The sequence below is a fragment of the Eleutherodactylus coqui genome, chromosome 8, assembly GCF_035609145.1.
Source record: "Eleutherodactylus coqui strain aEleCoq1 chromosome 8, aEleCoq1.hap1, whole genome shotgun sequence".
Classification (NCBI taxonomy): Eukaryota; Metazoa; Chordata; class Amphibia; order Anura; family Eleutherodactylidae; genus Eleutherodactylus; species Eleutherodactylus coqui.
Window position 1 is genome coordinate 115,515,113 of NC_089844.1, and position 22,227 is coordinate 115,537,339.

At 41.8% G+C, this 22,227-nt stretch overlaps 1 protein-coding gene across 1 annotated transcript; it reads left to right on the forward strand.

Annotated features, from left to right (window-relative positions):
• Positions 1-640: 640 nt before the first annotated feature.
• On the forward strand, positions 641-22,022 carry LOC136577913 (uromodulin-like). Its single transcript, XM_066577828.1, has 15 exons — positions 641-791; positions 1,645-1,883; positions 3,482-3,604; positions 4,864-5,041; positions 5,227-5,364; positions 5,451-5,465; positions 7,599-8,384; positions 11,007-11,111; positions 12,819-13,021; positions 15,041-15,192; positions 16,915-17,160; positions 19,998-20,160; positions 20,700-20,781; positions 21,885-21,911; positions 22,015-22,022. Exons 1-15 carry the CDS (start codon positions 677-679, stop codon positions 22,020-22,022), a joined length of 2,580 nt encoding a protein of 859 aa, XP_066433925.1. The 5' UTR covers positions 641-676.
• The last annotated feature ends 205 nt before the right edge of the window (positions 22,023-22,227 follow it).

The following is a 22,227-nucleotide window of genomic DNA, read 5'->3' on the forward strand; positions in this document are numbered from 1 at the left end:
GGTGACAACCGTCGCTGCTGCCATTATACTGCCCCAGGTCTGTTCATCCAGTTCTCCTAGCCCTTTTAAAAGTCAATCTGCCTAGTATAATAATACATCTTTGCACTTGAATAAATGCATAATTCTAAGGATTTTTCATTTACTTGATTGCTGCAGGTCCAGAAGCTGAAATCCCCATTTATCCACTGTTATCACTGAAGGAAGCTAATATGAGTCGCACATTTCTCTTGCAGTGGCCACTGCAGGAGGAATGTGGTATTACCCATCACCTACTCGAATAATTGGGTGACTATTTAATGCACAATGGTGCTGGGTCGCAGAGGCTGGCTAATAGATAGGAATACTGAGAAGGGGTGTCATGGGATAAATGGACATGTGATGTTCTAATGGGATAATCCCTTTAAGAATCACAATCGTCACATATCATGTGACCAAGGAAATTAGACTCTGTAATTGTAAATGCACCATGATAGGTAATTTGAGTTCTTTCTGCATGACCATGTAAAGAAACCCTCAATGAATCTGCTCTCCGCCTGCCCAAATTACCAGTGCAGTGTCCGATCTGCATGTGAACAGCACCTGACAGGAAAATGCATCCCAAGTTGTTTTACACAATTGTCATTCTTTTTTGGCAGAGTCACCTTCTCTGACATACCTGGTGGACACAACTGGTTCAATGCTTGATGATCTTCGGCAGTTGAAGTTGGTCAATGGTTGGCTTCTGGATCAAGTGTCGGCACAATTTCCTTGTGGAGTTCGAAAATATACAATGGTGGAGTATAATGATCCAAGTATGAGAATCTTTTTGTATGCTATTATTATCTAGAAGCTGAATATGTTTGAGTAGATAGAGGCAAACAGGAGCTGCAGTACACAACAGTTTATGTTCTACTTTGTGGACATGTGAATTGCTAAGACTTTAGAGATGCACCATTTATGAGTCGAGGTGAGCACTTTGCCTTCTTTGACTGTAGGGTGATCATTTTAGCAATTATAACGTATATCCCAGCACTGCCCTGCATCATCACAGCAAGAGTTATCAATAATCATGGCTGACCTTAGCTGTGTGTGACCCATGTGGTTGCACAGGCAGCTGGCTACCAGCTTGTGTATTTGGGGGAGGACTAGGCGGATGTAGACTGGGAGCAAATGCCCCCCTAAAGTCCACCTGGCCAGATGATCTTCTTCCTCTGGGCTGCCAGTGTATTATGGAGCTACTTGAATCATCCTCCTCTTGGCTCTGTTTTCTCCTCTCTGATGTTCCAAGGGGTTGCTGTCAGCTTATTGGCACCCCTGCAATGTAATCGCTTAGTTCTCCTACCGTATTAATGTTATGTGCTTGGTTCTGGTGCTGTATTCATGTTATGAGCTTTGTTCTGGTACAGTATTTATTCATTGAGCTGTTTAGGTGTGGATATGCAATATATATATATATATATATATTTTTATTTTTTTTTTCTTATGATGCCATCTAACCTAAAGGCAGTACTGTCATAATGGCTTGTTCCTACTATATAGACATCCTATCACATGCAACTACTGCTCATAGTGTCCTTCAGGGGCAAAGAGTTACACTCAATTAAAAAGTACTAATTCTGGTATAGCTAGGAAAAATTGAAGAACACTAACCTTGTCTTCTTCCAGAAATAGGACCAGTACAGACAACATATTCCATAACAGAATTTGACAGTTTCTTCAATAATCTCACAGTACGAGGTGGTGGGGACTGCCCCGAAATGGTCATTACAGGCCTTAAAGTTGCTTTGGAGGTGTCTCCAAATAACTCATTTATTTTGGTTCTAACTGATGCATCTGCAAAAGATTTTTCTGATGAAGACTTGATAAAAGATGTATATTCTCTGATAAATACAACACAATCAAAAGTAAGTGAACAAATCAAACTGACCAGGAAATATTAATATTTTAATAATCATACTTGATATAATTATAGTATTTGACTTATTACTCCAAGTATAAGGGGGTGAAAGGATGTTTTAAAGGGGGAACTACTGAAAATAGATCTGCAATCAATGGCTATTAGTAACTCATAAAATGTATCACTCTTCAACCTTGAAGTGTCTCTCTAAGACCAAGCCATTTATACCTTCAGGACAGCACAAGATGTTTTGCTTCTACAGTACTTGATACTTTTCTCAGGACTCTAGCATAGTTTTGATTATGACATTGAATGGTTAACTGTTGGGATCTGAGTTTTCTCTGATCCTATCACTTGCAGTTGTGCATTACAGCTGCATTTCTGCCAGGAATTGTGTGGGCACAATAGGAGCCTCTGTACAATCACCTTGACGTATATGATACATTTTCCTAATTTTATGTATATTTCAAGTATGTAAAAGTGGCAACCTAATTTGACTAGTTGAAATGCCATTGCAGACAAGCTCCAAAAATTTCCTTCTTGCTAGGTCTTAACCTACAAAAACAATTTTCTATTTTTATGTATGGATTTTCTTCCTGAGGTTGTAAATCTAAATAAGCCATTAAAGGGATCTCCGTAGGATGTTCTGCAGAGGTACATCCATATCTTCATTAAGGGTCGGTTCACATCTCGCAGAAATGCTGTGGAAATGTTTACTATTAAAGTGAATGGGATTAAAGCAAATCCTGTTAACACATAGAGGACAAAAAATACTGTGAACGCACCCTTAAGAGGTTTTCCCACTACATTAAATTGCTACATAGCCACTCTGTACTTCCTGGTTGTTGACTACTGTAGTCAACCACTGACTATAGTAGTGACCTCTGTAGCCAGTGACTGGCTGCAGCAGTCACATGTCCTGGTCAGCAGCAACCGGGAAGTACAGAATGGCTGTGAAGCAATTTTAAGTAGTGGTAAAACCCCTTTAAGAATGAATGCACTGTAGCAGTGCCACTGTATAAAATCCCTAGGAAGACAGGGATATATTTAAGTCGGTGTAACTACGGACCCCTATACACATTAGGGAAAAGTTGTCCAAACCAGATGATTTTGGAGGGACCAGCTGACTTTCACAAGTGTATAGGCGCCTCCTGATAGATGATGTTGGGGAAAAGAAGGACTGGGTGTGCTGAATTTTGATGCCCAATCTTTTTGTTCTCCCCTGCTGGAAATAAGCCACCACTAGAGCTGTCTGACTGCAGTGTACTTCCCTCTGCCCAATGAAAACATATGAACACTCAGCCAAACCAAGCGTTCATGTGTTTGGGTGAGGTGGGTGATAGCTATCTGATGAACGAATGTTCAGCCAACAGCTCATGAAGGCATATGGGTACCTTAACACTAAGGTATTACACTATCTCAACTTTTTTGTAGCCTGTGAGCCATAGCCAACTCAAAAATGGAGGAGAAACAATGCAAAAGCGGAGATACCTTGTTTTTTTTTTTACAAAAACATACATTTTAATTACAGATACTTAAAAGTTGATATTGATTAAGAATGAACAGATTGTGTATTAGTAATCCATATTTCATTATTGTCTACAGATCTTTTTTCTGATAACTGGCTTATGCGCAGGTAGAACAGACCCCAAATACCTCATTTATAGAGAAATCGCCTCCTTGAGTTTTGGACATGTCTTTGAAGTCAATCTCTCAAAACTGAACAAAGTAAGTGCTTTTGAAAAATTCATTCACTTTGAAGTGTTGATAGTGGTAGCATATACTGTATCTGTATAACTACGTGTCTCTAGTACTTGTAATTACATGAGTGTGGGACATGATATCATGATGGATGATCTTTAATGGCTGCCATGGTGTTGGCAGATTTGTAACAGCAGTGGTTACGAGCAGAAGACCAATGGGTTTAATTTATTTTTGTCTCCAACACGTTGCTTTCGATACTTTAATAGTTCCAGAGTCTGAGCCCCCTCTTTTAAAATTTAACATATATACTGTAGATTAGAGAATGTTCCAAAAGAGAAGCCGCATCCAGGGTACTAGTGGTGCAAATACTCACAAGCTTTAAAAGTGCTCCATCGTTATTCAAATGCACATTAGTTCAGACAATGTGTTGCGTCCTCCGGACGTGCAACCTCAATAATATAAATCAAAGGCACAACTGTGCAAAGGAAACATTACACTATGGGGAATACTCTCCCTATAGTCCCCTAACCCAGGAGGGGGCCCTGCCTACTCGGCAGACCGATCGCTCTGACAAGTGCCAGCCCGCACGCGTGCCTGGGCCACTAACAAGTCCCTATCAGGGAGCCCTAGCACAAAATAGAAGCGGAACAGAACCAAACAAAACAGAAAAGAACTTAGCTTGCATGGAGAGATTCCGCCAAGATGTGTTGATCCGTCGCTGTCACAAATGCAACTGAAGTGATTGACCAGCACAGGAGATAGTGCTGGCCCTGTTTAAATAGGAGCCAGGCTACTCAGCACCAGGTTCTGACTGACCTTCCTCCTGCAGCTACCACACCCCTCAGCTCCTGGAGAAGCAAGGGCACACCCAAAACCTGGTCTGGCCTGCAGGCAAGGTGCAGGCCTCAGCACGGCTGCCACACAATGTTTCAGCTATCTCTCGTAGCCTTTTCCCTAGAACATTTACACGTGTTTGTATGGGTCATGGATCCAGACCCATCCCGTTGAGCCTGCATTGCCCTGGGGAGTGAGGAGAGGCAGAGAAAGCACTCCCTACATGAAGCACCAGACATGAACTACATTATGTGTCTGTGGTATTCTTTCAGTGCTCCTAGTAGCCAGATCGCACAACAACTTTTATGCCTTTTTGGCTATTAGTGGTACAAACCTGTACTTTATTATACATTTCTTACATAGGGCAATACATTAAACTGACAGATCTGCTTTAATATGATTAGCTTTATGCATTGTGATTAACGAATACTTTTTGCTACAATTTAAAGGTTTTCTACTATTTGGATTTTACCCTATCAAGACCGATTAACAGTTCAACCCGACTGCTCTCTAGGGACTATAATGCAGGAAATCATTCTGCCAGCTTCTCAGTGGCAGATAACTATACTGCATTGATCTTGACCACAGACGGGATGATCCACTCACTACTAGTGACTGACCCACATGGTAAGAGAGGAAATATGGGGTGATACCACTGCTGGCAGTTTGGCTGTGCCGTCATTTAATGTGACCATACTCTCAACCGCCACATTTTTTGGTTTATTATTTTCCTTTATCTTTGGTATGGAAAACCCCTTTAATGATTTATGCCAAAAATATGATGTGCTTTATCACTATATTATTTATTGTAGGTTCTGAAATAAAACCTAAAACAATAATATCTGAACCCTGGGGATCCATGTACATCGTGAAGAACCCGTTAACAGGATCTTGGAACGTCCAAGGAAGTGGAAATGGGCGCTATGCTATACGTGTAGAAGGATTTAAAGGTACTTTCCAAGTTTTTACTAAAACAGGGGGATTTACCTTTAAATGTGTTCATATTTATCTTATTTTTCGTTTTTTTATCTTTTAGTGAAGAACATATCATGTAAGTCACCATGCCTGAATACCAATATTGATTGCGACTTCATTATTTCCTTTTAATGGCCCATTGTCACATCTGACTAAGTGATGCCAGTGCTATCACAGACGTATGTTCACAGAAACATGTATTGTACATGAAACCCATCTTAACTGAAAGCCAACTTCTGTGTCCAGGAAAGTTTGCAAGACAGGGAAGAACCTAGATTTCTAAAAAAACTACAATGGACTATGGGGATAATCCTGCCCAAATAACTTGTTTTTGTATTTTATGGCTATGTTTTAGCATATTATTTCAGTAATTAGTGATGAACGAACTTTTTAAAAGTTTGGTTCGGCCTTCAAAAAGTTTGGTTTGGTCCGAATTAGTTCATCAGACCCCTGAGAGTGTTATACAGGGCTTTTATAGCTCTTAGACAGTATTATGTGTTCAGGACTAGTGGAGAGCTTTATTGGTGAGAGTGATGAGTTAATGGGGTATTGTATATTGGACATGCAGCCAGGGCAATAACTGGCACAGGGCAGAGGTGTCAGCATAGTGGTTGGATAAAGAAATGACCCTGGCTGCTGCATTGAGAATGAATTGAATAGGGGAGAGTTTAGTGAGGGTCAGACCGATCAGTAGCGAGTTGCAGTAATCAAGCCGAGAATGGATCAGGGCAATAATAAGAGCTGTATCAACAGTAGGAAAAGGACATATTCTGGAAACGTTTTTGCGGTGCAGGTGACATGAGTGTGCAAGTAATTGAATATAGGGAGTGTAGGAAGGGCTAAATTAAAAATGGCCTCAAGCCAGTGGGTGGGCTGACTAGGAGTTATAAGAGATAGACATGGAGGTATCAAGTTTAGCTCGGTTAGTAGATGGCAGAAACACAAGAAGTTCAGCTTTTAAAACAATCAGTTTCAGATCGAGAGATGACATAGTGTTAGAGATAGCAGACAAGCGATCACTGGTGTTTTGTAGTAGTATAGGTGTGATGTCATAGGAAGAAGTATATAGTTGGGTGTCGTGAGCGTAGATATGGTATTGAATGCCAAATCTGCTGCTAGTTTGTCCAATATGGGCTCTGTAGATAGGAAAGAGGAGAGGACTGAGGACCAAACCCTGAGGAATAGAATCCTAGAATGGTAGAGTTGGAAGGGACCTCCAGGGTCATCGGGTCCAACCCCCCGCTCAGAATACTTACAGCGAGAGGAAGAGAAGTAGAACTGGAAAATAATACACTGAACATACAGTCAGAGAGGTAGGAGGAAAGCCAGGAGAGAGCAATATTCTGAAGGCCAACAGAGTGGAGCATACTGAAGAGGAGTTGGTGGTCTATGGTGTTGAACACTGCTGAGAGATCCAGAAGAATCAGTAGGGTGGTTGCAGTTTGAAACAAAACTGATAATTTTTTTCCTAAATGGGACAGCCCAGTTAAGCACTGTTTTACAGGTATTATAGCAGCACCATACAGCATCATTATTTTGGCAATGTATGGCACTATTATTTATTTGCAACATGGCAGTAATATATATGTGTCCTATATCAGTATGGTACAATTATTTGGCACAGTAAGGTGATCTCATTTAGGCACTTTATTTTGCTGTATTATTTGGATGGTAATATAACTGAACAGTCCACATCCCCCTCCAAATGGAATATGTTGGCTCCTCACTCAACAATTGGATTAGAGGCGTTCCATAATCTGCAATTGTGCCCCTAAACCACTATTTTATAGATACTGACCTATGTAAATTCGATGCGTGATGAGATGCCGCAATACACATTATTTGATAACAGCTACATAAGACAGGGTGTAACTATAAAATAATACACATGCTCTTAAAGGGGTTGTCCGGTGTTAGAAAAACACAGCTCCTTTCTTCTAAAAACAGTGAAACACCTGCCCATAGATTGTGGTTGCTGGTGTAATTTAGCTACATTTAACTCAATGGGGCTAAGCTGTAATACCACATACAACCTGTGGACATGTGTGGCGCTGTTTTTTGGAAAAAAGAAGGCATGTTTTTCTAATCCTGGATGGCCCTTTTAATGCATAGGACCCTCAGTCTAGGAACTTTTTGTCAGCTATCTGTAGCATTATATCTATGTATTTTGACTTCTATTTCCTCCTGAGATTTACATTTTTTTGTCCAGACACAGAGAATTGTGCCGAATGTCACTCTAATGCTACATGTGAAGACTATTATGACATCAAAGAGTGTTCATGCGATGAAGGGTTCATAGGTGACGGCTTTGCATGTTCTGACATTGATGAATGTGCCTATTCCTGGTCTAATCACTGCCCTGATATCTGTGTAAACACCCCTGGTGCATACAAATGTCAGTGCCCAGAGGGATTCACCAAAAATCTGCATAATAAATGTGTTGATATTGATGAATGTTCTGACCCTACATTCTACCGTTGCCAACCGTTGGCTAATTGCTCTAAGAAGGACGGTGATTCTTCTTGTTCGTGTAAGGTGAATTTCACTGGAGACGGGTCGAAATGTGAAGATGAAGAATGTGCAACAAGTCCATGTGACCAAGGTCTAGAATGTCTAAATGAAAAAGGATCCTACAGATGTTCTGATCCATGTTCTAGCTATATCACCCTCAACGAGCCCTGGAGGAGCACCCTCATATCACATGGTGACAACTGTGACAATAAAAAAAATGGATGGTACAGATTCACAGGGAGTGGAGGCATTCAACTTCCGGAAAGCTGTGTGCCCGAAAACAAATGTGGCACTAAAGCCTCACTTTGGATAAATGGCTCCCATCCTTTACCAAATCAAGGAATTGTAGCCTTTACCACTTGTGCTCAGCAGGACGGCAACTGCTGCTACTGGTCCAGCACCGTGCACGTCAAAGCCTGTATTGGTGGATATCATGTATACAAGTTACATGGAACCCCCAAATGTCCAGCAGCTTATTGTACAGGTAATGTGTCAGTATATCACCTATCAATGCAAATATGAGTAATTAAGAATAGTAAAGTTTCTATGTATGCCTTTGTATTTGATATATTATCTTGAAGTAAGCAACTGTTGGAAGGAAGTATGGTAGCATGATCTGACTACTCAGGGTTGGTTCGCTATTTGTAACCATTGAACGACATTGGTCTACATAAGAACTGCACACACAAAATGGTAGGATGTTTTTAATGAAGTCGACTTGCAAAATTGCTAAAAAGGGCTTTCCCATTCCTTTTTTTTCTAACTGTCTGCAGTTGCCTCCAACCCAGCACTAGTAGCCCCCTAAAGCAGGTTTTCTACATTAATTTCCATTGCTTGTCCCTCCGCTGCTGTTATATTTTTGGCTGCTTTGTTTTGCTCCGGGAACACCGGCTGCAACCCATTGGGCTCCACCTTCGGAGGTCATTATGCAACAAGAGTAGTGCTGGCTTCCATGCTAGTGCTACTTCCGCACTTGCGCAGACTTGGGAGAATGATACATGTGCAGCTCCCAATCCAGCATCAGTGGAGCGCATGCGCGAGTGTTGTTATATACAGTCCATGCACGGATGTCATTCTGAACCGCCCATGTTCGTGGCTGATGATGATCCCCTTGCTTATATATATCCAGCAAGGCAATGAACGCTATGTCATTGGTGGTACTACTAGATGCATGTATGCAATGTTGATGGAACCTTTGGAAAATAGCATGGTGTGGCATCACATGACTGAGTGTCAGATCTACATCAGGAAGCAAAATCATGCAGAAGGGTACATTACGAAAATGGTTGGAGTACTCCAAAAGCTACATTGTGATAATATTTTTTAAGTGGGGCAACCCCTTTAATTTTTTGGATAGATAAAAACATATATATGACTAGACAATGCCCATTATTAATATCTTCATACAAAGCCCACAAAGCGCTTCCAATACCACCATCCAATGCCTAAATAATAACTCCAAGTACTGTCCATAAGGCTTCTACATATATCTCATGTAATACTGCCAATCAATGCCCAAATGAAACTGAGACTCAATGTCTAAATAATAGCATTTTAAATAGTTAAGGGGTTAATGGTAAAGTCCCTGGTGGTCTAAAGCAGTCAAAGCTGGAAATTTCTTTGATGGTCCAGAGCAGTGAAGGTTTAAATGCTCAAGACTCAGGTTGTTCCTATGGGTTCAGTCCGTGGGATTCCCTTGAAAACTGGATATCCTTTTGCTACTTTCTGTTATCTGCTTATTGGCTGGTGAGCCTCTCCTGCTGCACCCCGTAATGTGAGGGGCGCTGGCTGACTTCTAGGCGATCTCATCTTTTCTGGAATTCCATTTTAGTTATATGGTGACATTTGGAGGCACATAAAGTACCTTTGACACTGTGCTGTGGAGCTACGGAGACTTTGGGGTAGATTTACTATTCAAAATATGACAGTTTTCTGGCACAAACTGAACCAGAAAACTGTTGTGCAGGCTTTGCGCCAGATTTATCATTTTAGACATTTTTGGAAAGCTTTCCCGACTTGTCCAAGAAAGGGATGTGGTTTAAGTTGCGCCAAATTTCTGCAAATTGTGCCAAAAAAGTGACGCAATTTTGGTGCAAACTAAATCAACTGGGCAGTCTTAAGTTTTAACAGATTTATCATTAAGCAAAGCCACTGTGATAAATATGGCACATTTTAAGCCTGTCTAATCTAGGTTTGTACTAACTATCAGTAAATAAGCCCCTTTTGTGCTGCTTTATAGGATTAGTGCCCACAGCTCTGCTCTCTGCATGTAGCCTTATTTCAAAGTAACACACATTCTTCCAAGGTCATAATCAATTCTATAAGGCCTCATGTCCACGGGGTTAAAATCCACAGCGTTTTTCCCGCATGCCGATCCGCGCCCCATAGGGATGCATTGAACACCCGCAGGTAGTTAAATACCTGCGGATGTCATTTTTCCCTTCAGGTGTGGATCCGCGTGCGGGAAAAAATCTGGACATGCTCCATTTTAGTGCGGGTCTCCCGCGGGGACGGCTCCCGCAGGCTTCTATTGAAGCCTATGGAAGCCGTCCGGATCCGCGGACGGCTTCCATAATTAAACACCCGTACCATAATTAAAACTCACCTGTCCTGGACGCTGCAGGTCTCCCTTCCTTCCCGGCCGGATCTTCTTTCTTTGGCCCAGCAGATTTGCCCGGCGCATGCGCGCAGCACGCTGCCGGCGTTCCGAGCACATCCACCGGGCCGAAGAAAGAAGATCCGGCCGGGAAGGAAGGAAGAACCGCAGCGTCTGGAGAGGTGAGTTTATTCTTATTTTTTGGCCTCATGTATGCGGGGCAGGAGGGACCCGCTACGGATTCTCCATGAAGAATTCGCGGCGGGCCTGATTTTCCCCGTGGACATGAGGCCTAAGGGCTCAGTCACACGGGCGTTTTTACGCGCGTATATACGCGCATGAAAAAAAACGCGTGACCATGTCCATTGCCACCCATATGTTCTATCTTTTGTAGGTGCAATTTTTTTTTGACGAACACAGTACAAACATTTTTACGCGCGTATATACGTGGTTTCCTAGTACATATTTCAGTCTTTAAGACTTTCTCTATCTCATATTCATTGACATTAGATCCAACCACTGGAAATAACAGCTGCTCCTGTGCAGAGGATGAGGAGTGCAAAAAAATGAATGAAGTTGAAGATTGTTACTGCAAAGATGGGCGTGATGTTCAACGTAAGTAAAATATGGATGCTCATGTGCCGTCAGGACTAGATCAGGAAGGATTTTCAGGCTGTGAATAAGCAGTGCTTCCATTCACTGACTCTAAGCATACCTTTTATAATGCAGGGGTTAGGCTTTATTTGGACTTGGACATCCTCTTAAATCTAGACTTTGTATATTTAAGTGATAAATCTTTAATTATTTGCATGGGAGGTGATCATGAAACAGAGCCATAGGGTTGCTAAATATTTACAAGACATGCTGTCAAGCTTTTGTATTACGTTACATGCCAACTAGGATCAAGTGTTCCAAAAGACACACTTTTAGCCATTGGTAGAAGACGAGATCATTTTGGCTCTCATAATGACCTATAAATGAGCCACTTCCTTAACTGAATAGCTGAAACATACAAACCCAATTAAGCAATGATCATGAACTGTGTCGATAGCTGTTAAAGTGGCCATATATATTAGGTCAAGGCAAGGTGAACCCACAGATTTCAGTGGCACCAATTTCTCATCTAATGTTTATGGAACCCACTTGATGACATTGACTAATTGCGAGAGATTAGTTGAGCGAACGTACTCTGTCGAGCTTGATGCTCGTTCGAGTATTAGCGTACTTGATGGTGCTCGTTACTCTAACGAGAATCACTCCGTGTTCGAGAGAGAGAGAGGGAGGGAGAGGGAAAGGGAGAGGGGGAGGGAGAGAGAGAGATCGGGAGAGAGAGAGAGAGAGAGAGAGAGAGAAGGAGGGAGAGGGGGGAGGGAGAGATCAGGAGAGAGAGAGATCAGGAGAGCGAGAGAGAGATCGGGAGAGAGAGAGAGAGATCGGGAGAGAGAGAGAGAGATCGGGAGAGAGAGATTGGGAGAGAGCTCGGGACCCGGCATCCCACATACAAAAATGCTCGAGTCTCCCATTGTAGCCAATGGGGTTCGTTACTCGAGTAGAGCTCTTGAATTTTACAAAAAGCTTGACTCGAATAACACGGACCCGAGCATTTGGGTGCTCGCTCATCTCTACAATAGATGAAAAGAAGGACAAGAGAGTTCAAGAAAATTGGATCTAGATGTCTCTCTCAACTCCCCTATAGACATGCATACTTGGTTCGGTGGACTGTGCATGTTTATTTCAATGGGGTGTTGTGGGTGTAGGGAAATCACACAATTATCTCCCAGAGCATCAGGCAAGATGAAATCCAACAGCCATGAACTTTGCTTTCCTTCTTTTCATCTGCAATTAGTCAGTGTCACTAAGAGGACTCCATAAACATTTGATTGGTAGCTGGTGCCACCCAAATCTGTGGGTTCAATTTACCAGTTTATGGCCAACTTTAAATGGTCAAAAAGAGTTGGCCTTATCCTGAATCCCAAGTAGCTGTCCAGCTCCAAAGCTCCTGAGTGTCAACCAATGTCACCCACTGATATGATGAAAATTTGTGACTATGTTACTCTGCGACCGTACAGCAAAAATAGTGTGGCACCATGTAAGCCATAAATATCAACATGGTGTTCAATACTCTTGTATACAAAGACAACAGTATTATAGATACCTTTATTGGCTAACAAGAAAAGTGATATATGCAAGCTTTTTGGGCTCAGTACCTAGATCTGCGACCAACTAAGTCATCGCCTTTTCTTCTTTCACCCATACTTAAACCCCAGTTTGTAATAAAAGATCTTCTCTTGGTAAAATGTATGACTTGTCACATCTTCCTAGATTTAAAAGACTTGGAATTTAGACTACAATGTAACACACACAACATGGAGATGTCATTTAGAAGATGTCAGCTGAAAAATTTAAATGCCAAGAACATTGACTTCTCAGATGATCACTGCACAGGAATCAAAAACCGAAATAACACTAGCATGATTTCCATTGTTTCTCCTCTTCAAGATCAAAAGTGTAGCGCTCGCCTATATGTAAGTATGGGTTCATCTTTTTAATAGTCTATTTGTGGGGAACATATTCTGCTGTATACATGCCTGGTACGAGGTATGAAGACAAATTAAAGGGGTTGTCTCCTTAGAAATTCACTATTTAAATTTAGAGCCAAAGCACTTAAAACAATAAAACAAATTGGTACTTACCCTCCTCAGCCCTGGCGATCCAGCAGTGCAGCCCTGTGGTTCACCCGGTCTCTGTTGACAGCCAAAGTCAGGTGAACGCTGCCTGCCAATTAGAGGGTATGTAATATTAAATGTAGACATTTTCATATTGCCATACATCAACAGAATTTATGTTAGTATTTCACGTTTGGATGGTCAAGTTATTTCTTACCCCAATACATAGGGGCACATTTATTTAGGGTGTTACACCAGAATAAGTTGTGCCTCTTTTACTATACCATTGATTTGGCCTCACTTGAAAATTTTCAAAAGTGTCTAGAAATGGGGTTGAACTTCAGTGGAGTGAGACTTTTTAGATAAATTTAAGAGTTTGTCGCAATCTCCAGTAGCTGAATGGTATAGAAAGTGACTCCATATCTGAAGACAGATTTAACGATGCAAGAAATGTATCAAAATCATACAACATTTGATACGTTGTTGCATTTTAAACTGCAGAAAGGAAAAAAAAGTGGCCTAAAAGTTCACCTGATGATACATTTCCCCAGTGTATTCACTCTGGGCCCCCTACTCTGAGAACCAGCAGGTTTGCATCAGCAATAGCAGGTAGTAACTGTCTACAACTTAGTAACATTTTTTGTTAGGCCATGTTCATCTAGTTCAGTCTATTACCCCCCACAATGAGGTAAAAGACAATTGTCCTCATTTAAGGGAAAAAAAATACTTCCTGACTCCAATCTGGAAATCGGAATAATCCCCGGATCAACAACCTCTCTGAAGTAATCAACGATTATAACGTAATATTATAGTGCTCAAGAAAAATGTCAAGGCCCCTCTTGAACTCTGTTGTCAAATCAACCTTCACCCCGTCCTCAGGAAGAGAGTTCCATAGCCTCATTACTCTTACAGTAAAGAACCCCCTTCTATGTTGTGTAGAAACCTTCTTTCCTCTAGACGAAGAGGATGCCCTCTTGTTACAGTCACAGTATAAATGGGAGATCTCTGTATTGCCCACTGATATATTTATACACAGTTATTAGGTTGCCCCTCAGCCCACTAAATAACCCTAATTTTGATAACCTCTCTGGGCATTGTAGTCTGCCCTTTCCATTTATTACTTTAGTCGCCCACCTTTGTACCCGCTCAAGCTCTGATATATCCTTTTTGAGTACTGTGCCTACAACTGTACGCAATATTCCATGTGTGGTCTGACCAATAAGTTTACAGTTAACCAAAGTCCATGTCAGTATTTCCCATTTAGTGTGTAGAGGTGACATGTATTTCCCTTCTCATGTGCATAACTTTATATTTAAACCTCATTTGCCACTTTTCTACCCATGCCCACAACTTATCCAGATCCATTTGTAACCGTATATTGTCCTCTCTTGTGTTAATTACTTTACATAGTTTTGTATCATCTGCAAATATTGATATTTTACTGCGCAGGTCATTAATAAGAATAGGGCCCGATACTGCCCCCTGTGGTACCCTACTAGTAACAGTGACCCAATTATAGTATGTACCATTTATAACCACTCTCTGCTTCCTATCACTGAGCCAGTCACTCACCCACTTACACACATTCTCACCCAGTCCAAGCATTCTCATTTTATATACCAACCTTTTATGCGGCACAGTATCAAGCGCTTTGGAATGTCCAGATACACGAGATCCAATGAATCTACCCTCTCTTGTTATGCTTACTGCTATACCTTTCTACCACTTCATCTCTTAAAAATACCTAAAACTGAAACATTGTGTAATTTTTCTGGATTCTACTAATATTCTTGTTTTGAGTTTCCCATGTACTTTAATTAGATGGTTTCCTGATAGGAAGATGTGCTAAAACACTGATAAAAAGCTTATATCCTACAGAACAACGGGACACATGCGATCTACTGGAATACAATGTATTTGAAGCTGAAGCCAAGTAATATAATTATACGGAATTCCGATCTTCAGCTAAATTTCTCTTGTTCATATCCACTGGACATTACTATTAAGACATCTGTGAAGCCAGTCCTAAGGTAACGTACCAGATAAACAAGGGTAACGTACCAGCTTTGAGGTTTGATGAAAGATAATCCAATAAATCAAATGGCTTCGTTCATAATTAGAAAAAAAGGATGTGCTTTTTCTCTAGGAAAGGCACTACCCTTGTCTATGGGCCATGTCTGGTACTGCAGCTCAGATCCGTTCATGTGAATGGGGGTGAGTTGCAATGCCAGCCACGACCCAGGGACAAAAGTCTTGCTCTTTCTGTAGAAACCAACCGATCCTCTCTTCTAATCCTGGACAGCCTCTTTACAGTTCTTCAGTTGCCACTTTAGCAGCTGATGCGTCTTTACATGTACTGCAACAATGCAAAATGCCACTGGCTGATAATACTTTGGGAGGACTTTGGTTACAATAGTAATGTAATTAAATGAGTATTATATTCAGTTTTTAGCAAATAAAGCTTTTTCATTTTACAGTATAATGAAAAGTTCTGCAATTTTGCAATTTACTTTGTGTATTAATTCATGATTGTTTTCAAGATCTCTTCCTGCTGTCATTTAATGAGAAAATTAGTCATTTACTTTCAAGGGATGAATCTGTCCTGCTCATGTAATGGTCACACAGGTGCAATGTTTGTTCAATTCCCAATCATTGCTCTACAGACCTATATAAAGGGTCAAACATTGATTTGAAGGAATGCTGCCATCCAATAGGTGGCACTGCAGAGGTATTGTTCCATCTTCCTTATTTGCATATATTTCCCCACAGGAACATGAATAGCCTTAGAAGTCTCCTCACTCACCTTCTTGGTGCTCTCCCTAAGGAGAGATGATACCCCTCCTGACTTAAGTTACCCATACTTGATAGATAGCTGTCAGATGAATGCTGATTTGACTAATGGCTCTCTCCTGTGACCACCGAGCGTGCATGTGATTTGTATGTAGTGAGGGGAGTATATTACACCTCACTAAATGCGAGAAAGATAGGGCAAGTCCTATCTCTTTTTTGGGGGGTGTAGTATTACCACCCTATAATCCCGATAGTGGAAATGAAACCATTGAAATCAATAGTTCATTTTCTCCCGTTATGTGGCAATGATTCAAACAGCTGCATAACTGGACAAAATCACACCCATCTTTTTAAGCCCTAAAGGCCAGAATTATATGGCTTGAAACATGTAAGCACTCCTGTTTTATCCTTTGCTTCCCAATGAGTTGCCTATTGGAAGATGCAATAAAAGCTGGGCTTAATCTATGAGAGTGCTGGAAGTCCTGATTTTCCTGTGACTAGTTAGGTCGCTGCTGGAGTGAGTGTTTTTCTTCCATATACCTCTATATTCACATGAATACTGATTCAATCCTGCGGGGATGGGCTGTTTTTTCTTCTAGCTCATCCATGTGCCTGAACATTTGGACAGCAGGGTATTGCAATTCATGAAAGTGCAATACCCTGATTATCCACTCCATTGAAAGCAGAACAATGTAAACATGGAAGATAAAGAATATTGGGGGACGGAATATCAAACTGCATTTAGCTTTTGTGCATCAATAAACTATACATTAATTATTTATTATATGACGTAACGAAAAGTGCGCATATTTCCTCTTATATTTCAGACTGAAACTAAAGCATTCATTCTATTTATATGACATGTTTAATTTACTGCTTCCAATTCTTCTGTTCCATGTTACCAGATCCTCAGCTATAACAAGCAGATACATTTTTAGTTATTGCATATTATATCGTTACAGCTCCTTGTTCTTCCACATTGAGGGTGCAGGAGAGTTCAAAGCACACATGGCAGTGTATAAGGACCAAAGCTATCAGTCCACTTATGAAGGCAAGGAGGTGGTGCTGTCAACAGCTTCAATTCTGTATGTGGAAGTCCTTGTAGAGGGCCTAAATTCATCTCATTATGTCACCGTGATGAAGAATTGTTTTGCTACACCGGGAAAAGATAAAGATAATATTAGAAAACTTCATATCATCAAGCAGAGGTAAGGAATGAATAGATTATTGCCAAAATAAGCCAAGTAATCCCAGACAGTAAACTACTTGACAAATGGGCAGCCTGCAGTCTTACCTGGGAGTTTGCTTGTCAGTAAAGGGCATGACTATAGATGAGCGAGCATACTCACTAAGGCAAACTACTTGAGCGAGTAGTGCCTTATGCGAGTACCTGCCAGCTCGTACCTGCCGGCGTGGGTGAGCGGTGAGTTGCGGGAGTGAGATCTCCCCTCCATTCCTCCCCGCTCTCCCCGCCCCCCGACGGCACCCGAATCTTTAGAGACGAGCGGGCAGGTACTCGAATAAGGCACTATTCGCTCGAGTAGTTTGCCTTAGCGAGTATGCTCGCTCATCTCTAGGCATGACATATTTTTGCTTAATGTGTACCTGATGTAACAATGTCTACGTGGCGGGTTGTGGTCGGCGACGACACAGCGACTCACTTAGTCTATGTAAAAGTCTGAATAATTGTATTTTCTTGAATATTTGGAGATAACAGAAAACCTGGTGGAAAACAATAGCCACTGGCAGCACATACACTTTGTGCAATCAACATAACAAATGCTTAACCCGTACTACTATGGTCAGCAAACTGCAGAAGTCCATCATGGTCAACGTGCTGTCTCCAAGCTCTGACTTTCAGCTACAGCGCTACTCTGGCTTTCCGCTGTAGCTCTACTCCAGCTTTTCAGCTGTGTCTGGAGATTTTAGCTCCTTCAGACATACCTGCACAGCAGTCCCTGCTGATTAGCACACCTTCCAGCACACAGAAGGACTGTTTACAGCCCCCTGCAGGCCATTTTGCGTACCGCGTTGCCACACTGAGTTTTCAAAAAATGTTCAAAAGCAGCCCTGGGCTTCATTGGATGCTGCTTTGCTGCTGTTTGCACCCAGTATGAGCTCTATCAATTCAGTTTTCCATGTCGATATTCCTATTTTTCTGCTTTCCAGCTGTTTACAATCTACTTACCGTACATGTGGAGAGATTGTGCTAAGCAGCCATTCTGCCACTAATGTACCAGCCGAGACTTAGTCTCCAACACTTCTCATGCTGTCTTGCATAGCCCTGATGCAGTGAGCTGCAAGGCAGCATCTGAATGACCGCCCCTCTGTTGCATGTAGTAACTAGCAGTGTCCCCATGTTCCTGTTACTAGAGAAGCCAAATACCTAACAGGCAATAAATTGCAAAGGTGCTGGAAGGGAAACCCCATAGTGGCAGACACTTCAAGCTTGATTTTTAGTGGTAAAGCAAAACACCTTTAACGCAATTACATTACAAGACTGATGATACACACTAACGCTGTAAATGAGCACGAGTTGTGTGAAAAGTTAGTGTCTAAATACTATAGGCACAGTATAGGCGTATAGGCGCGCAAAAAAAAATGTGGCTGAACTGCACTAAAAATCGCTTGAATGGGCAATTCTTCAAGCCAGAAGACCTGTGCTTCATGTAAATGAAAATCTTGCATTCACTGGAGCAGCGTATTGCTTTAAAAAAGCACAGCTGCTCCAGGAGGAGAGAGAGATGAAGCCCCACAGGGCTTCGGGATTTCCCAATAGCAGGGAAAGAGTGAGGGTGGGGCTACAGGGGATCCCCAAGGCATGTCCCCATAGCAAAAATAGAGGAGGCGAGTCTAGAGGGGCGGGGCTAGAAGGTGGATCCCTCTATCCCTCCTCTCTCCCCATGCTCTCTAGGGAAGCCCTCTAACCCCACCCCGCTCTCTCTCCCCGCTATGGGGAAATTCCTTGGGGAACCCAATGCTGGGGAGAGAGGTGGAGGGAGTCTCCTGCGTTTGGGGAATTGCCCAGCAGTGGGGCTGGAGGAATTCCCGGCTGCTTACAGCAGGACATTTAAAACTTGCTGTGCGGAAGCACATTTTAAATTGTGCCAGCTCTTACAATGTAATCTTCTTTTCCGAGTGTTGGACCCAGCTAAACTCGTGCTGCCATAGGAGTCTATGGAGACCCCTGCACATCACGCACCAAAGGTAGGTCAGGTCCTATCTTTTCACGCAGCACGGACCTTAGATGCGGACATTGCAGTCACGCATGGACTAACTTTTTAAAGTGCGAGTTTTCTGCGCCTCTAAAATTTCTTCATCTAAACATTTCTATAAGAAACCATTGGTTCTAATAGACACAATTTTTTAACACAGCTATTCTGCGTGAAAACGACAGCCGTGTGAAAGAGCCCTTATAGTAACATGATCTTCATTAAAGGGTATGTCCACCAGAAGACGTGGAAGCATATTGGCATGATATGCCATCACTTACTGATTTGTGGAGATGCAACTGCTGGGACCCCATGATTATTAGATTGAAGGGTCTGCAAAATGTTACCATGCATGCTCTGCTTATGTCTTCTGTTGTGTAGGGAAATACAACACAATCGTATTTACTTAAAGGGAAATTGTCCCAATGATTTGCCAGCATGATATTATAGGAGCATCTGAGCAGAATGATAAACTGTGCCGTTTTGAAGGAAAAGATTCAGCATAACTTCTATCCCATTGATTTATATCCTTGCTCCTTCTTAGCTTCTGACCTTTGGTGTCAAGGGGGCAGTCCTACTCAGTGATTGACAGCCTTTCTTGTATGACTTCTTAGAGAAACAGCTGCCAATCAATGAATAGGACCCCCCACTGGACCTTTAAGGCCACAGGGAGCAAGGATGTACATTAGTAACTTACAAGTTGTGCCTCTGAGTGCTTCCATACGTATATACAGCTCATATAGACAACCGTGGGCCTAACCAATAAACGACATGTAGTCATAAGAGAAAACCTGATATAAATACCTCTTCGAATGTTCCATTTCTTTCAATAGATGCTCTAATAAAGAAGATGCGAGCATCAAAGTGTTGGAAAACGGAGTTTCCAGACGAGGACGTTTTTCTCTGCAGATGTTCAGATTTGTTGGAGAGCATAACCTCGTGTACCTACATTGTGAGATCAACCTCTGTGACTCCAAGAGACAAACATGCAAACCGGTGAGTCTGATCTATAGGAGTGAGTAAATTATATTTTACTGCATCATATGCTATGAAAGATAGTACTATAAATGGTGATCTTGTGAAACAAAAACATACATTATATGGACCTAAAGGCTAAAGATGATGGAACCTTTTTTTGTCAGCCAGGAGTCAGGGCAAGCTTTCTCGGTGCCAGTGGCATCAAGACATCATAATTTGGGCATCACAGAGAGCCAATGCTGAGAGCACTGCAAACAGCACTCTTTCTCTGGCAGACCAGGCATGTCCATTCATTACATTGATGCTAATTTGCCTGAATGGCCAGCATATAATACTATAGTTTCCATGCACCATCCACTGCACATAGCTTATATGACCAACTGCTCCTTCATTGGGGACTATAGCTGCTTGCCAGGCCAGCTTAAATAGAAAAAAAATAGAAAAATAGTTTTCATGGTGAGACAAACTTGTTATTGTGTCTTTATGTTTCTGAAAATCATGTGAACACTTTAAATCTGGATTATTATAATGCATTGCATTTCCAACTTCCTTTCCAGTCCTGTTCTGGGCCGCAATTTCGAAGAGCTGTACAAGACGACAAAGTTTTTGTTCTGGAGTTCGGGCCCATCATTTGCAGTGGTAACATCATACTAATCAAACTGGACTAGGGAGACAGAGGAGTACGGGTTTGGGAGTAAGGACCTTTGTGGGCGTAGGAGGAGAACAGAGGAAAAGACAGACAAAGATTATAGTCCTTTTTCCCTTAAAATCCATCTTCAATAAGTGTTGTCTCTCTGGTCACTGTCGTTACATAGATATGGATGATCTCTGCTTGAATGTATTGATGGGACAAACTGCTTGTGTGTCCAAACCTCCCTGCTAGGGCCAGATTAAGGCTACCCACAGTATGGAGCAGTCAGCTGTGATGGGTCCCCCCCATGATAACTACTGAGAAAGTAGAAACCTTGTGTCACGCTTAGCAAATTGTAGGCCATGCTCCTTTTACACTAAGCTTTATATACCCTCACAGTAATAGTGCTCAATAGTGACCCCCTTCATAGTAATAGTATATCTCTGACTTATAGTCAATTACCAGCTCTACATAGTGGCATTGATTACAGTGCAGTTACCTCCAGTGATCACAGGTAGTATCATCTCTGATTGCTGCTGTTCTCCTTCCCTTTTCTTCTCTATCCAAGCCCAGACCATCACAATGACTCTTCCCGGTCACAACTTGTCTCTGCAGAATTTGACACACAGAAATCTTTGGCTCCTTGCTTTTCTATCACTCTCCCTACGTTTTCCACACCACTACACAATTCATAGTGGCCTAGATAGTAATTAGTAGTAAATGCTGTTTTAAATGTTCTCCAAGCCCCCTTTTCTGTCCCTATCAGTAATAATGCTGCGTCTTCTGCCCCATTCTTAAAAAGGCCACTTTTCTGTCCCCATAATTAAAGGGGTTTTCCAGCCAGAGATACTATTGATGACCTATCCTCAAGATAGGTCATCAATAGTTAATTGGCTGGGCTCCAGCAATCAAGACACCAGCTAATCAGCTGATCAGGCGCCCATTGTTGGCACCGAAATACACAGGGGTTGGAGCGGAAGTTGCTGAACACAGATCATCACTGAACACAGATGTAAACTGACCCTAAAGGTAGTGATATCAGCCCTATATATACAAGGATATTCCATTCTTATAATGTTTATATAACTACTTATGTGTTTTTCTCTTACAGATTTTTACCAGGCGTCTCTTGCTCTCAGTAAGTTTATAGCTTGTGTTTTGTACTAATTATTATGCTCTATGCTCCATATCCAGCACCATGTAAATAGTTGACTGGTGTTTTCCGTGTCCTTTGACTGCAGTGTACTAATGGGCCTTTATCTTGTCTTTTTCAGGAAGACATACTTCATGGTCTCTTCTGACACTACTCGTTGTCCTCTGGATTATCCATCTGGTCCTTCGTTAGACTCTAGCTGTTTGGTACATGCTGATCAGTACAGAGATCAGTATCATTTAGATTGCATGTATTGACCGCTAATAACAATGACAATGTGTCCATCAGTGGAAATGTTCGG

Bases quoted from the DNA above. Each gene is read 5' to 3' on its own strand.
- LOC136577913 (XM_066577828.1), top strand. From the start codon at position 677: ATGCTTGATGATCTTCGGCAGTTGAAGTTGGTCAATGGTTGGCTTCTG. The intron at 8,385-11,006 runs GTAATGTGTCAG...CATTGACATTAG, and splicing joins TCCAGCAGCTTATTGTACAG to ATCCAACCACTGGAAATAAC. The intron at 11,112-12,818 runs GTAAGTAAAATA...ACATCTTCCTAG, and splicing joins AGATGGGCGTGATGTTCAAC to ATTTAAAAGACTTGGAATTT.